Source organism: Acomys russatus, chromosome 20 (assembly GCF_903995435.1).
Source record: "Acomys russatus chromosome 20, mAcoRus1.1, whole genome shotgun sequence".
Classification (NCBI taxonomy): domain Eukaryota; kingdom Metazoa; phylum Chordata; class Mammalia; order Rodentia; family Muridae; genus Acomys; species Acomys russatus.
In genome coordinates, this window is record NC_067156.1 from 22407004 (window position 1) to 22424075 (window position 17072).

The following is a 17072-nucleotide window of genomic DNA, read 5'->3' on the forward strand; positions in this document are numbered from 1 at the left end:
ATGATATGAAGACAAAAATAGCCAGCAATGGTAGCACATGCCTTTACTTCCAGAACTCGGAAGGCAAACGCAGGTGGGAGGGGGGGTCTGTGAATCTGAGGCCAGCCTGGTCCAAATAGCAAATTCTAGGCCAGCCACCTACATTGTAAAAAGAAAAAAAAAAAAATCCTGGGAACACACATGTGGATTTCTTTTACCTTGCCAGTAAAAAGAACTAAATCAAAATGAATTTCAGATTATACCATGTACTTGTATTTTTCAAACTGGAATGTCTCAAGTAAGGCCAGTGAAGCCCTCCTACCTCGTAGCCTCATGACCCATGTGTTCTGAAGACAGATGCCCTCTACAGGTAATGCTATTTCATAAATATTCTAGCAGCAATATAAAAAATGCAAGCCGCGTTGCAGAGTCACAAGAGAAGCAGTCTTCCACAGGATGCCGCTATGGACACCCAAGTCCAGTCTGTAATGAAGTCTGAAATTACATGCTTACAAAAGGCCTCTGGTTAATGATCCCTCATTACAAGAATGAAAGTGTCATTTCTTTCATTACTGAACTGTTCCAGAAGACACAGGTGCAACCTGGGAATTTAAAAAAAAAAAAAAAAAAAAAAATCCTGGCACTTAGAAGCAAGGGTATTTTAGCACTCAGTGCTTAAAGGCAGGTGTTAGCTATTTCTTTCTTTCTTTTTTGGGGGGATGGTTGTGTTTTAATCATTGGTGAATAAAGAAAATCTTTATGTGGAAAACGCACATCTCCTATAGTGACTTTCCCTTTCTTGGGATGGGGTTTCATTACATAGCCTGAACTCCTAATCCTCTTGCTTTGATCTCCCAGATGCTGAGACTAGAGGCAGGTACCACCTCCAGGCATGAGTCTGAAGTCTTATGTATTCATAGGTGTAGAATACGCAAATGATTTTTGCCACTTTCCAGTCATACGTTAATTCTGATATAAGTGTTTACATCATGAGGAACAGGAGGAATACTAAAGGCCTTAAACCAGCTTTAAAAACCTCACAATCAGGAAATTATCCAGCATGGCGGAGTCCCGCCAACGTTCACACTGCAGATCGAGTTGTTTTCCAAATGCTTCAGATACAAAAGACGAACCTCCAAAAGCCAACACACTTCCTGCCTGAATCTCTCAATCTCACAACCCTAAATCTACATTCAACACCCTTTGTCTCTTTCTCCGTGTGAAAGCAGAGTCCACACATAGTATAGGAACAGATGCTAACAAATTAATGTATGGGAGCGAGGGAAAGGGGGGAGGAACGGGGAGAGAGGGAGAATGTTTTCAAATAGGACCACTTCAACAATACTTCAGGGCAGGGGAATTTTCACGTATTTTCTCCACTGCTCACCAGGCCTTCACAATCTACGTGTGCCTAGGTTACCCACGCAATTTAGGTTTTTACTGCATTTGACACTTAATTAAGCTTGCTAAGGTTGTGAAGATGAAATGCCACATAATTACTGGGTGACAACGTGAAGATAATATCAATTCCCACTCTTCCTCCTCAATTAGAGCTCTGCCTCTCCTGCACAAATCGTTGTATTATCAAATGACTTCTTACACAGTCTCCCGGGGCTCTGCCCTGTCCTACCCTTTTATCAGTTTTGTTCTTAATGGGACCCCCTCCTTTCTACTGGCTCCTAATTCACTTCCAACTCATTGCGATGAAGGCCACGTACAGTGCTGAACCTGACATCTTCTGGAGCAAATGTCTAAGCCTGTTCTGAGCCCCCTTCCCAGCTTGGCCATTATCTGGCTCGCAGACTTTGAGCAAACCGCTTATCTCTTTTAGTCAGGTCTTAGTTTGCTCACGTGAAAGATTATTACAAAGATATTTTCTAGCTTCAGGACTCGGTGTTTCTCTACCTGTGCTCTATGTACAAGCCAGTAAGACGCTGAGGCAAGCCTCCTCTCTTTGACCGCAGTATAACATCCTAGGCAATTGCTTTGTGTGACCACTCTGCTGCTAAAATTAAATCACCAGGTCCCAGCAGATTGGGAACTTGTGTTCTCATCAGCTACACTCATTTTTGCCTCACCTGACATAAAGCAATCTTCTTTTCTTATTTTTGTCAATAGCTTCTCTTCCCTAGGGAAATTTATTGGTTGCAGGCATCTGTTGATGTATTCTCTTAAGGCCAGGAAACAAAAACTGCATTTGTTTCTCCAACCTTCCCTTGCCATCAATAAATCCCTCTTATTTGCTCCTAAAGTTGTTTTAACTTCTTCTACATATTCCTTAGGCCCCTGCTGCCAGGGACTACCTTTGATGCAGTTTCACTTTGAAACTCTCCTGTCTCTGTGATTTTAAAATCTGTTTTACCCTCGACAATCGCGGCATCTGGTTATTTCCACAGACTCTCCGTCAACTTGGACTGCGTTCCGGAGCCCCCACATCACCCACTGTCACAAGTCTACATCTTGGTATGTCCTGGTAAGATAGAAATCCAAAGTCCTTGCACCTGCGCCATGATGGTGTTCCGTCTGCACCAGCCGCTTATGCGCTGCCCCCTGCGTGACCACGATCTCTATCTCGTTGTTGTCTTTAAGTCAGGGACTGCACAACAGGGAATGTTCGCAAGGAAAAATAACTATTTTCAGGTCCATGGAAGGAAGCCCATGTGGTTTTAAATGTGCTAATATCCCACTTGCATTTTCCCCTAGGGTTAGTGAAACAATAACTGCCTGCTTCTAGTGCGTGCGTGCGTGCGTGCGTCGGGGGTGGGGGGTAGGGGTAGAGAAGAACACCCAGCACCGTCCTGCTCTAGCATTCTCTCCTTCATTCTTTTCAGACAGGGTCCCTCACTGAACCTGGAGCTGGTCTGGTGGCCAGCAAGCCCCAGAGAACACCGACAACACCCCATCTCCATCCCGCTTACCCTCCACCCCCACCCCGCGACAGTATTAAGGTTATAAGTATACATGCAGCCATGTTTGGCCTTCTATATAGATGTTGGAATCCGAACTCAGGTCCTCGTGTTTACACAGCAAGCACGTTTTTGTTGGTTTGTTTGCTTGTTTTTTGTTGTTGTTGTTAGTTTTTTGAGCTAGGGTCTCTCTATTGTGTAGCTCTGGCTCTCCTAAGCTCACTCTGTAGACCAGACTGGCCTCTAACTCACTGGAGACATGCCTACCTCTGCTGGGATTAAAGGCGTGTACTACGACACTCGGCTGTAGAAAGCGCTCTTATTCACTGGGCATTCTCCCCAGCCATGCTTTTCTTCTTCTTCTTCTTCTTCTTCTTCTTCTTCTTCTTCTTCTTCTTCTTCTTCTTCTTCTTCTTCTTCTTCTTCTTTCTTCTTCTAAACCTCCTATCATGACAAAGTCTCGCCCAAGTCATGATCTTTTGCATTCACCCTACTCAGCAATCCTGTCTGTTAGTTACAGTGCTGAATTCTCTGCCAGGAAAGCAGGCTTCTTCCTTAGTTAGAAAATAATGTAAAGACCCGTACAGGACACATATAAGACTGTCTTAAGCTATTCTTCCGACACTAATAGACGTCCTGTGCACTAACAGACTAGCCCACATTAGAAGGTAGGAACAAACTCCCAGAGCACTCAGGCCGGAATGAATGCATGTTTCAAACACTGACCTCATTTTGGTTCGAGGGAGCCAGCTCCACTTCCCGCTCCCCCGAGGGCCCCTGAGAACACAGGGCCGCTGACTGGTCTCACTAGTGCAGCAGCACCCGCCTGTGCAGGATGCCCGCTACGTCCCACAGGGCATTATCTATCTCCTGCATCTTCACAAACTTCCTGTGGGGAAGACTCGGCAGGCGCTCGTTCCATCTCAGCTGGAGTGTCAAAGATTCTCGTGGCCAGGCCACAGCCCCGGAAACTTCTCAGAGTGTGGTCACTTTTATAACATGGCCTCCCTATGTTGTACACACACGTTTCACGCACATGACTGCTGTTCAGGATGCAAACCTCCCGGAATAAAAATGAAGAAGGGTTCAGTAGGTCTCCTGCTGCCGCTTTGCTCTCGTCCTGCCTTCCGGCCCAGCTTCTCTCACTTCTCTTACTTTAATCCTCTCCGGGATGCAGGGTTGCTTCCACTTTTTCACAGATGCAAAAGCCACTAACCTACTTGCCTGTGTCACGCGCTCTCCAAATCTCCCGCTCTGACACTCTAAGAACCTAGCAGCACGTCAAAGCTACGGAGCAAGCGGGTCAGCCACAGGTCCCCCCATGGAATGCCCACGCCAGGAGCAGGAGATTCTGCAGACTTCTTCCTTGAATGCAAAGAATGTTGTTATCAAGCCGAGAGCATTTGCGGCGAAAGCTGGCGCACGGAAACCTTTATTCTGATCAGCCCACGTCCCAGTCTTCCCTCAGCATGTGTCTTGAACAAGTTCAGGATGTGTGGCCCGTGTGTTCAAATCTGTGGTAGTAAACTGACTGGACTCCTTTTTGTTGTTGTTTTTTACCTTTGTAAGTTTTTTTTTTCCTTCGTGTTTTCTTTTTTTTTTTTTTTTCTATTTTCTTTTTGTAACATATACATTTATTTTATTACATGTGCATAAAACAAACTATATACAGCAGGGAGAACCATGTGACAATCATGAGTTCTATAAATGTTATATTCATAGGGATTTGGCTATTTGTATTTGTCAAACTTAAAGTAAACATCCTTCCTGTCTTGTTGGGTCTAAATTTCTGAATGAAATTCAATACCTAACATATCTCATCTCTATTAAATTAAATCCTTTATCTTGATCTAAAAAGATCTCATCCCCTAACCAACTAAAACTTGATTGTAAAACTAAACTATCTGGTCTTCAAGCCCCCTCAGAGACTAGAGAAGGAGTAAAACTTAAATGCCTGAGTGAACTGGTAGTGCGGGTTTGCAGCTTCCAAAACAAAAAAAATGACTGAGACAGTCCACTGCCTGAACAGTCACCCAACACTCTCTACAACGTTGGCGCCTCATCCTCGTCCCTGTAGGTCAGTATCTCTGCCAGACTTACTCGGGAGGCAGGAACTATTGAGGCCTTGCCCACGTTTTTATTAGCCCATGTCTTTCAGTCATATGCACCCATTATCCTTCTCTTGCTCCTCTGCCATTCTCACTCATGCCCCTCCTCTTCTCAATTGCTGACTGGCCTTTCTGATCTCAGGGACAAGACTCGAAATTCTTGCCAACTAAAACAAATACAATCTAATATCCTCAGGGCTCCTTAACCTCAAAAGGCCACTGTTCTGACAGGCCCCCCCCCCCCAATGCAACAATGTAACCAGACCAACTGTTTCACTAACAGGGACAGCAAAGGAAGCTCTCTGACTGGAGCTTGAGCAGGCTGGGGTGAGCTCTGCTCAACAGGTGCGAGCTCAGCTTGTGGGAGGCTCCATCTCCTGCTCTTCCTAAACCAGGTGTGGCTGTGCGCACCTGTGGTCTCAGCTTGGGGGTCGGGGTAAGGGAGATGCAGGACAGTCAATTCGAGGTCACCCTTGGCAACAGGCAAGTTTGAGGCCAGGCTAGTATACCTGAGATCTTGCCTCAAAAGGAAGGAAGGAAGGAAGGAAGGAAGGAAGGAAGGAAGGGAGGGAGGGAGGGAGGGAAGGAAAGAAGGAAAGAAGAAAAGGAGTGTAGTTTTTTTGTTTGTTTGGTTGGTTTTGGTTTTTTGAGACAGGGTCTATCTGTGTAGCCTTGGCTATCCTAGACTTTCTTTGTAGACCAGACTGGCCTCGAACTCACAGCACCTGCCTCTGCCTCCCGAGTGTGCTGGGATTAAAGGTGTGCGCCACAACAACCGGCCCAGGAGTGTAGTCCTTAACCCTACCAGTAAATTGAAATACAAATTTCATTTTCCAATACCAATCCTCCACTATTTATATTATAACCAACACCATCATACCTTCCCGGGAGGCATCACATAAGCACCGCCCCCCAAAGACCCCGCCCCCCAAAGACCCCGCCCCCCAAAGACCCAGAACTAAAGACACTGTCACCAAAACAAAAACAAGTGCATCTTAAGCCCTAAGTTACTCCATACCGTGTAACACAAGGTGCTTGGGGACTGTGTCTTGACCTGAGAGACTTTACAAGTCTCTAACCCTAACCCTAGCCCTGACGTACAAATGCAGAACAGAGAGGAGTCTGATCCTTGGGGACAGTTTAACCTCACACACAAAGTACAAAGTATGACAAAGTATAAAGTATCTTAAAAACAGAAAGCACGCCACCCTGAGGATGTATGAGGGTATACGGGGCCTGTAGGAGCATGTGGGCATGTCAACCGTATCCGGAAAAGCGGGCCCAAGAACTTACTGGAGATAGCTGATTGAGAGAAAGATTCTAGAAATGGTTCTGGAAATGTCTGCAAGGGGGTTAAAGGCTGCAGCAGAGTTCAAAACCAATTATGCTGCATCTGGCCATTCTGCCGCACACGTATATACGTAGGCAGGTGGGTAGAAAGTGGCGTTCTTACCGTAATGGCTAATGTGTGATCTGAGAGCTGATCCTAGGAACTAAGACGGGAATAAAAGAGCCCGTGTGTCTCGACAGGCTACTGAGGAAATCAGGACTGCTAGGCAAACCTGCTGCCAACAAATCCACATGGCCTACTTACTATTTGATAAATCCTGCCACCGAGGAAAGACAAAAACATGCTGGTCTGCTTCTGACACAATGTCCTCATGACAACATGGCAGGAGACTCCTGCGCTACACAAGGAGATATCCAAAGTACAAACAGAAGAATGCCTGATAGAATGTGACTCGACGTGTGCGTTAGGACAGGTGGGAGAACGGGCGATCAGAGAAAATGAGAAGTGGCAGAGCTCCAGGGAGGAGGGGGCAGCTGAAAATGCAGGGGTCTCAGACTGGCACTGGACTGGGGCTCTGCACCCCAAAGCACTGTCACCTCCAAGATTTCATTTGATCCCACATTTGACAAAGCACATCGGTCACTGTGTTCCCTGCCCCATGCTAAAGACCTAGACCACTAAGAACTGAGTTTCTGAATGAGATGCCCAAACATCACCGCACCAGAGCCAACATGCTAACCCATATCCTGCGTTGTCCTGTCACCCACCAGCAGCTCCTGGGCAAAGAAATAATTCAGGGAAACCAGAAGAAGGAAGGACGAACAGGATGGAAGCTTCAAGAAGGCAAAGGAGAAAAGTCATAAAACACAGAGCGGAACAAGAAGCAAGAAAGTAAAGAGGAGGTGATGTAACTAGAGAGGTTGATGGGGAAAGAGCCTGTTGACTGAGACCTTGGGCAAGCATCTTTTGCAGTAGCGCACGCCTTTAATCCCAGCACTTAGGAGGCAGAGGCAGACAGATCCCTGTGAGTTCAAAACCAGCCCGGTCTACATAATAAGTTCCAGGACAGCCAGGGTCACACAGTGAGTCCCTGCCTTAGGACAAACAATCAACATTTATGACTAACTTCTAGCTGGTTATAAAAATGGAGTGAAAATTGACCCTGTCAGACCTTTCAGCCTCAAAGACTGTAGAATATTCACTAGAGTTATGACAGCAACATAATGAGTGACTAAAGTGGGAAGGGATGAAGACACATGGGCCCTTCTGCCATGGCAGAAACCTCACAGAAATACATCTGTAAGGCGCCCTCCAACCTCATCAGCCCAAACCAAAAGGGGCATGTGTACTTATTCTAGCTGTATTTTTCTAAAACTGTAAGAAAACAGCACTTGCTGCTAGTATTTCACTGTTGGTATAGATTTTGACTTTTTAAGTGGTGCTAAAAGCCGCTTGTGGATGAACTCTATATATTATCCCCTTCACACACAAAGAGGGGTGTTAAAATGTTACCCATGAAAACAATAAGGTAGAAGTAGGCACCAAGCAGCAGCCAAAATCCCAGAGTGGCTTCAGGCTTTATAAAGACTTCCTGTCTTGGAGGTGTAGGTCAGTTGGTAGAGTATTTGTCCAGCATGCCCTGGGTTTGACTCCCCAGAAGCACGCACATAAAAACAGCACACTGGTGGCGCATGCTTATAATCTCAGCCCCTGAGAGCTGGGGACTGGAGACCCGAGACTGAAGGTCATCCTGTACTATACAACAAGCTTGGAGCCAACGGAGCTTCAGGAGACCCTATCTCAAAAATGCAATGCCCTTTATGTACAAATAAACAAACATCTGTAAAACCCAGGAAGAAGGCGTAGGGAAGCACTCTACACCCGAAGACCACACACAACCTCGAGGAGTGAAAGGACGCCATCTGAAGATGCACAGGACCCACAGAAATCTGCACAGTGGTTTCTCCTCTCCGCAAGGCTACAGTTTCCCATAGCAAGAAGGGAGCGTGGGGGTATGTCAGGGAGCAAGTGCTAGCTTCAAAGATAAGAAAACCCTTAGGGAGATGGGAGGAACACAACCCAAACTACTACTCTGTGGGAAAGCCATAATGAACCCCAATACCTTACGAGCTAATCAAAACATTAAAAGGGGATTTGGCTGGAGGTACCTTGAGAGAGTGCATAAAGTTGCTCTCAGAAGCCATAGGTTACTACATGAAAATTCTAGGGCGAGGAACAGGCTATCTCCCTATGAGCTGCTACTTGGGGAGGCCCCTGAGACCACCCCACCCCATGCCCCCCAAACCCCAATACCATTAAACTCCCGTTGGCTCCCTTCGTCACCTCTCTACGCGCCTGTCTATTTCCTCTCTAGCCTCTCTTCTACGCTCATGTCTTTTTAAAAAGAAATGATGATGACGCAATCAACGGATTTTACTGGGTGCATATGCCCTTTTACCAATTTATATAGCACTGAAGGAAATGTCCCTCTATTCACTATTCCCTGTTGACTGCATATAAATCCTTAGGGAGGGGGTAGGCCCTATGAGCCACTTCCCCCCTTCTGTGACAAGGTGTTGACAAGCTTAGACTTGTGCAGGTAATTATAAGCTTTGAGTCCAAGAGTGCAACAACTGTGTCATGCTTAGAAGCCAGTGTTACATATTGCTCCCCCTGGCTCCCCGCCACCCTCCCCCCCCCCCCCCCCACCCCCCGGCTCTGCCTCCTCATCTTCAGTGTTCCCTAAGCCTTGGAGGAGGGTTCTGTTTATGGCTGAGCATTCCACAGTCATTTATTCTCAGTTCTTTAACCATAATGACACTGTGGAGTTACCACTGACCACTGAAAAAAGAAGCTTTGATGACCAGATTCTGTTCCGGTCACCCCAAACCTTTTATAAAAGCACCAAGGACAGTATGGAGAGCTTGCTCGCCCCCACTGGCAGCCCAGCCAAGGACAGGAGGGCTGCATAGGTTGAAGGTTCAGCATCCTGTCAGGTCTCCTGAACAAGGACAAAGTCAGATATCAAGAACCAGTCCTTTGTTGTTCACAGAAGGCTTCCTGACAGGAGGAGAGAGCTGCAGGCATCAGTGTTAGGCTCTGATACAAAAGGAGGCATCCTGGTGAAAGATCAAAGGCTAACTCGCTAGATGGAGGGGCTGGAATTAGCATAGCACAGTGGGCAAGTGGCAGCTGAGGAGGGGCAACCCGACTTTGTGCCTGCCTTTCTTGCACACTGTGGCCTGAGGAGGCAGAACCTGCATGGGCAGAGATGGAAGCTGAGCATGCTTCTTCCTCGGGATGCAGGAACTTGTATGCTCCTAGGGCAGCACTCAACCACCAAAGTCTTTAGGAGCCCTTCCTCTAGTATGTGTGAGCACGCCTTGAAACCTGCTTCTCACCACTCGCATTACAAAGTACATAAATCTGAGCATTCGGAAAGAACCACTAAGAAAGCCGGTTTAAAAAAAAAAATATTGTGGGAAACAGAAGGAACAGCCTCAGGGAAGAAACAGCTGGCAGGGACACGGGCCAGCACTGCCCGGTCAGCAGTGGGCAATGTAAGGGTCTGATGGCAACCATTCAATTCTGCTTTGTTTTTAATAGCAAATGTTGCCCTTAGCACATTTGGCTCCGAGAAGACACTGTGTTTTAAACAGGTTATCTTCTGCGCAGTTGAGAACAGGCCGTTTAGGAACACAGTTTAGGACAACACGAAGTAAAGCAAATAGATTCTGGCCTGATGAATGAGCACAAGTCGTTAAGCAGAAAAAGCAAGCAATCTGTTTTGTTATGTACAAAACTGCTTCATCTTCCAGCGAGAAAAAGCAACCTAAGGGAGAGCCGCCTCTCGTAATTGGATTTTCACAGATACGGAAACTGAAATTGTTTCTTTGAGGAGTGTCATAACACGCAGAGATCTTGGGGCTATCGAGTGTAACTCCATCCTTGAAGAGGGCTGGAGGCAGGAAGCGTTCCTAAGCAAGTGGCCCTTTCTCACAGTGTCACCTGGGCTATGGGCTATTACTCCACAGGCTTTGTAGTCAGAGGGCAGACCACGCCGCTGTCAGTGCTTAGCACAAGGCTGGAGAGCACTAAACAATGACCTTGGAGGCTGGGCCAGTTTCTTCATCTCACAAAAAAGAAGATGGCTTAGAAAAGAGCAAGCAGGCCTGAGCTCCCTCTGCCCCCCCCCCCCCTTTCTCCCTTCTTCTCCCTTCCTCCTCCCCTCCCTCAGCATCAGTGATATTTTAATACTAGATGCACCTCGGCTGTTGTGTCTGCCTTCCATGTTGGAGAATGCTCAGCATCAACTCTGGTCAGTAGCCATCTCTCCCACTCAAATGTGACAAAAATAAATGTCTTCAAACACAACCAAACATCCTCCAGAAGAGCAAAGCTTTCCCAGGGAAGAACCACTGGGTTTGAAACTGGTAAGACTGACCATCAAATCCTTCCTATGCCTGTCCTGGTGGTGTCTCCACAGCTCATGAAAACCTGTTGTATAAATGGTTTGGAACTAGAGAGACATGATTGACGCGTTCAGCCAACGCTAATGCTGACTACATGTCCACTGATCTTAGGTACAAGCTCTTTAAAAAGGAGCCCTAGGGGCTGGAGAGATGGCTCAGAGGTTAAGAGCACTGTCTGTTTTTCCAGAGGTCCTGAGTTCAGTTCCGGACAACCACATGGTGGCTCACAACCATCTATAATGAGACCTGGTGCCCTCTTCTGGCCTACAGGCACACGTGTGGGCAGAATACTTACTGTACAAATAATAAATAAATAGATTTTTTTTTTTAAAGTCGCTTTTTAAAAGCAGAGACCTATAAAGGTGGACTAAGCACACTGGCCTATTATACCTGTGTGACTGGACGCATTCAGATGCAGAGAAGCTAAGATTAACAGACTAAAACGATGAGTCTTGTTTGGGGGCTGAATAAAGTATAAAATAGCCTATCCAGAGGTACTTCAAGGAGAAATCCCCACACAAATGGCAAACTCCTCCTCATCTTAGGCAAATTCAACACACATTATGCCCTAAATATAGAACTATCTTTAAAAAACAAAAATATACTTAACTATCAAGTGATTTAATGGTCTTGCTCTAGAGATACGAAACCCAAAAGGCAGAGGTCTCCTGAGTTAGTGATACAAAACAGTGACCTCTGGATAAAGAAGGCAGGCTGACAAGTGCAGTGCATTTTAGCCTCTACCTCCAGGGACAGCCTCTGATGTCAGCGTTCTAGGGACGTGCGGCGTCTGAGTGTTACCTGTTTCGCTTTTTCCGGTGCTCTCTGTTAGAGTTTTCCGACTCACTACCACTGCTCGTGTTACAGCGTGAGCGTGACCTGGAGACAAAAGAAAAAACAAATTATGACAAACTACAGAAAGGTTCAGCAGGTTCTCCAGAAGGAATTTTGTAGAAAAATCACTAGTCTAAACACAGAGAGACATATTATTCCTCTCCCAGGAACAAGTATTTATGGAGCGAAGTCTACATCTCAAAAAGCGAGGCGGGAGGAAGAGGAAGGCACATTAAGGGAAATGTTGCGTTCCCAGGAAGGACTCGGAAGACCCATCATGCCTAACAAAACCAACACGGCAGAGCCAAACACACACACGGAGAACAAAACACGCATGCCAAGTCTCATCTTCCTCAGCCCTTTAGACAGGGGCGGGTAGACCTTGTTGACACAGCTTTGAATTTGGACTGATCACGTGACAGTTTTCACCAACAGAATGAGATGTCGGGGATAGCCTGCGAGTTCTGAGACTAGCCCACAAGGCCACTCACTTCTGCTTCCTTCCAGCCAGCCTCTAAAGAAGCCTGCGCCTCCAACCATCCTCCCAAATTGCTACGTGAGAGAGGCCCTTCAGACAACACAGCATCGGCCACCATCTGACCTCTGCCTGTTCAATATACTTACACACACACACACACACACACACACACACACACACACACACACACACACACACACACTGCTTGTTGTGGCTTTATGCCGAGTGGTAGAGGGACTTATAATATGGCAGTGACGTAGCTTGAGACAGCTCCTCACAGGCACAAAAGGAGCGGGAAATGTCAAGGGTCAGATCCAATGGAAACTGGGGTTAAACACAGAGACTGGAGATCCAGTCATAAAGCAGCAGGCTGAGAGGGGAAGTCTCCACTCTTGCCTCCACCATGAACATCCTTTCTCCTCTCTGGCCCCTCCGTTTGTTTTCTTACCTCCTCCTCTGCTTTAGATCTGAGTCCTCGCCGCTGTTATGAGCTTTCCTGGGGAAGAGAAAAGAAGGTGTTACAGAGAGCTGCCTTATCTCCAGCGAAGGAAGCGCACTCTCACACCAATTAATTCAGATGCCTTCCGTACTGGTTCACCAGCCACACTTTATGTCATGTGGATACGCCCAGCCCCACGACAGCTTCCAGAAACACACCACACCACCAGCTGGCTTCAAGAACCCAGCTGTCTACAGCGAGACTGTGGTCTATGTGTAATGCCCATGTTGGATAAGCTACATTCATCCAACAACAGGGCTACCTGTGGCTTTAAGGTCTGGAATCCTCTACGCCAACTTTCAGCTGATTCCAGCTCCCACTTGGATGTGCTTTCCAGCATCCTGCCCTTGAATTCCTTCTCTCTTCTATGATAACGTCATCCACCACAACTTACCAACCTACGCCTTCATTAAGCTTTGGCCTTTATTATCTCTAACCCTCTCCAACACACTGCTTTCTCTCCACAACTCCCCCTACTTCCAGTTTACCTTTAAGTGCTTCTAATAGGGCATCTTGTTAAAATAAAATAAAATGCAGGCACTGAAGCCAGACCACGTGAATAGGAGACCCATCTTCTCCACTGAAGAACTTTGTGACTCAAGTTACTCGGTGTTCTATTTTTAAATTTTTTATTATATGTGTATGGGTGCTCTGCCTGTGCGCATGTCTGTTTACCACGTATGTGCCTGGTGCCCTCAAAGGCCAGAGTAATGTATTGAATCCCCTGGAACTGGAGTGACGGGCGACCGTGAGCTGCTGTTTGGGTGCTAGAAATCAAAGCTGGGTCCCGGAAAAACAACCAGTGTTCTTAAGCACTGAGCCATCTCTCCTGCACAAAGTGCCTCAGTTTTAATAGAACTTCCCACAAACAGTTACAAGGAGGAAGATACACGGGCTGGACAGAGGGTGTGGCAGAGAAGAAGCCAAGGACCTGAGTTCAGTTTATCAGGCAGCTCATAGCAACCCGTACCTCCAGCTCCTGCACTCACTGCAGGATCCCACACTTACCCCTCTCCCACCACATAGACGCAATTTAAAAATAAACAAAACAAACCTTTAAAGCATAATGCATTTCAAGTGAAGAGGATCCGCGTCCCTGTAGGCTGCCACCATCCCTGCTCACTCACCCGCCTCTTCCTACCCTTTATCTGACCCCGTGAGCTCGGCCTGTTGCTTCCCTACTCAGCTGAGGTTTCCGTTCCGGTCCTGACAATTCTCAGTTCTCCCCCAACCCTGCTTTTTACTCCACCATCTTTGAAAAATATCCCACCAAGTATCCAGCTTTTCTGGAGCAGCCCCGAATAGCTAGCCGTGCGTCAGCGGCCAGAGGGAACGGAGTAAGAATACGGCCGTTGTACCAACAATTTGCTTTCCTGACCTCATGCTTCCATCCTTCAACACGCTGACACCTTTTCTCTGACCTAAGCACTGTTTCCGGAGAGTGCTCTCAGCATCTCCCTCGGTGCACTTTAGCTAAGGTGCCTCTGCATTAGCTTGTCCCTGCCTTCTCCTCCAAAAGGAAAAGGTGGCATCAAATACGCTTCCATCTTCCCTCCACCTGAAATAAAAAGCTTACCAATATCTCCCCACCACTTATGGAACTGACAGCAATAATTAGCTCCCCCACACCGCCACATGCCAAATGAGTACCGAACTTCTCAATCATCTTCATTAACTACCCGCTTACCTCTCACACATATTCAACTTTTCCAGCCAAAGCTCTTTTTGTAGCTTTTAATATTATTAACATATACTTTTTCTTAACGTCATGCATTCATTAGTGCTTGTATGTGAGAGGTCACAGGGCAGCTTGAAGGAGTTGGTTCTCTCCGTCCACCATACTCATCCCAGGATCGAACTCGGGTCATCAGACTTGGCTGCAGGCACCTTTACTTGCTGAGCCATCTCACCTCAACATCAACTTTGACTCTGTACAAGTGCTCTACTTCCACCTGTCCCTCCTTTACTTCAAAGGCAATCTTCCTGAGAGATGGCTAAATCCTCAGCTCCATCTCCTTCTCACACACCACCCAAACTTCAGAGGAGTGGACATGGCTATTTGACATCATCAGGCCTTACGTCATCCCACTGTCTCTAACACGCTTAAACCGATAAGACAGACTGATGTACAATCCCCACCCTGGTATTAATTTGGGGGTGGCTACGCATCCACGTGACCAAAGTCACACATGCATTCTATCCTTCTCCGTGAGACAGCATGCTTACACAGCAGTGTCGCTTTAGAGGACAGAATGGAACATGCTAGCTTTAAGTGTAGCTCTATTTCCCATGTAGTAACATCCAGCATGTATTACTGATACAATGCAATACCCATTAATTACATAGTCAGCATATTTTCTATGTTTCCAAATTAGTCATTTCAAATACAGAAAGCAAGTGACTATCAGTATTTTATAAAAACTGTTTCAAATAAATACTTCAGGATCCCTAACTTTTTTTTTTTCTTTTTTTTAAGAATAACCTTCCATGGGGGCTGGAGAGATGGCTCAGTGGTTAAGAGTGCCGCCTGCTCTTCCAAAGGTCCTGAGTTCAATTCCCAGCAACCACATGGTGGCTCATAACCATCTGTAATGTGATATGGCGCCCTCTTCTGGCTTGCAGGAGTGCATGTAAGCAGAGCACTGTATACACGATAATAAATAAATAAATCTTAAAAAAGAATAACCTTCCGGTTGTCAAGAGGAGACAAACAGTAGTGGCCTTCTGAGGCTCACGTTACAAAGGCATGCTCGCACCGGAAGCTTCTGATCACACAGGGATCAGAACAGTGCTCAGCTCACCTTCGCCTCATGGGCTGCGAGGAGTCGTTGTCGCTGTCGCAGGAGAGGTTTCGCTGCCGGGAACAGGGAAACTTTGGTGATTTAGTGCGGTCACTGGAAGAGTTGTAGAGTCCACTGGAGTGAGAGAAATGTATCAGCTTGGGCATTTTCATAAGTCAAGAGCGGAGTGGTAGCATTAAAGTCATTTGGATTTTATCCCCCCAGAAATATATCCTTACTGTAGAGTGGTGGCTCTTCAACCTTGCTAATGCCGTGACCTTCAATACAGCTCCCCATGTTATGGTGGCCCTCAACCATGAAACTATTTCATTTCTACTTCATAACTGCTGGTTTTGCTACTGTTATGAACTGTAATGTCAACACCGGGTGTGCAGGATGTCTGATCTGTGACAGTCCCCACAAAGGAGCGGCAGCAGCCGCAAGGTGAAAGCCACTGCTCTAAACCCTCACGCCTTGTAGGTGATTTCTGTAGGCACACTGATTTCCTTTGTGTTGCTCTAAAAGGTTTCACGTTGGGAAACATGCTACCAACTCCCACGTCTGCGTTTCCAGAAGCCACGGAGCAGTCAGTTTCCTGGACTGGGTAAGGCGTGGCAGAGCCCTCTGAGCCAGCCTCCTTACCTCTGCGGTCCATTTTCTTCCCACGGTGCATGAGATTTGCTTCTTTGGGCATCAGGGCTGTTTTCATTCTTTGCTTTCTTAAAACTTGAATAATAAAGAATAAAAAAATAAGTTGACGAAAAAATAAATTGTTAACTCACCCTGATTTATTCAGAAGACAATAAATGTTAAGATGTGTATATATAAATATTTCCTTGCTTGCAGCTGGGACTCAGTCCACAAAGAACCGAAGCTGGCTGATTAATAAGTGTATTTCTCCAGTGCGCACTTCTATGTCTCCTCCCTGATTCTAGCTGCATTGCTTTACATGAAAAGACACCAAGCTGATCAGTTGTTAAGAAACTTCTTTGTGGGGCTGGAGAGATGGCACAGAGGTTAAGAGCACTGTCTGCTCTTCCAAAGGTCCTGAGTTCAATTCCCAGCAACCACATAGTGGCTCACAACCATCTGTAATAAGATCTGGTGCCCTCTTCTGGTGTATATATAGGCAAAACACTGTGTATATATGATAAATAATTTGAAAAAAAAAAAAAAAAGCTTTTTTGTAAAGACTCTACCCTAGTGGGGAAGAGGAGATGGTTTGAACTAGGTGAGCCCCAAACTAAAGATGTGTGGGAAAACCTTATGCAAAACCACTAGTTGGTAAGTTAATTTAAAATTAGAATTTAAGTCTGGGTATGCTGGCAAATGCATTTAATCCCAGCACTTGGAAGACAGAGGGAGACAAATGGATCTCTGAACTCAGGACCAGGCTGGTCTACACAGGGAGTGCCTGCATATTGTATGCTATATATAAATATAACCATGCTGTATTATGTATTATATGCTATGCATTTTAAAGGGAGTTTAACTGGAGTATTCCTCATAACTAACAGTCCTTTCCCTGGAAGCCATGGGTTATTAGAAGAAAATCTCATATTAGGTGTGGGATACCTTCCTATGAATTTTGGTCAGAGAGGCCCCAGAGGCACTCAAGTCAACAGAAGCTACTGCCATTGTTTTTGGTTGCCCACCATAACTGGACAATAAGACCCCACTGCCGAAGATAACAAGCCAATCCGAGCGCAGGACGTACAGAAATCA

At 46.3% G+C, this 17072-nt stretch overlaps 1 protein-coding gene across 1 annotated transcript in view; it reads right to left on the minus strand.

Annotated features, from left to right (window-relative positions):
* Positions 1-17072, minus strand: part of Epb41l4a (erythrocyte membrane protein band 4.1 like 4A) — a 205800-nt gene that overhangs the window by 14665 nt on the left and 174063 nt on the right. Inside the window, exons 14-17 of the mRNA XM_051163853.1 lie at positions 15990-16073; positions 15369-15482; positions 12517-12564; positions 11558-11635 (exon numbers count right to left, since the gene is read on the minus strand). Coding sequence (XP_051019810.1) covers positions 11558-11635; positions 12517-12564; positions 15369-15482; positions 15990-16073 — 324 coding nt within the window. The remainder of the gene's footprint in view (positions 1-11557; positions 11636-12516; positions 12565-15368; positions 15483-15989; positions 16074-17072) is intronic.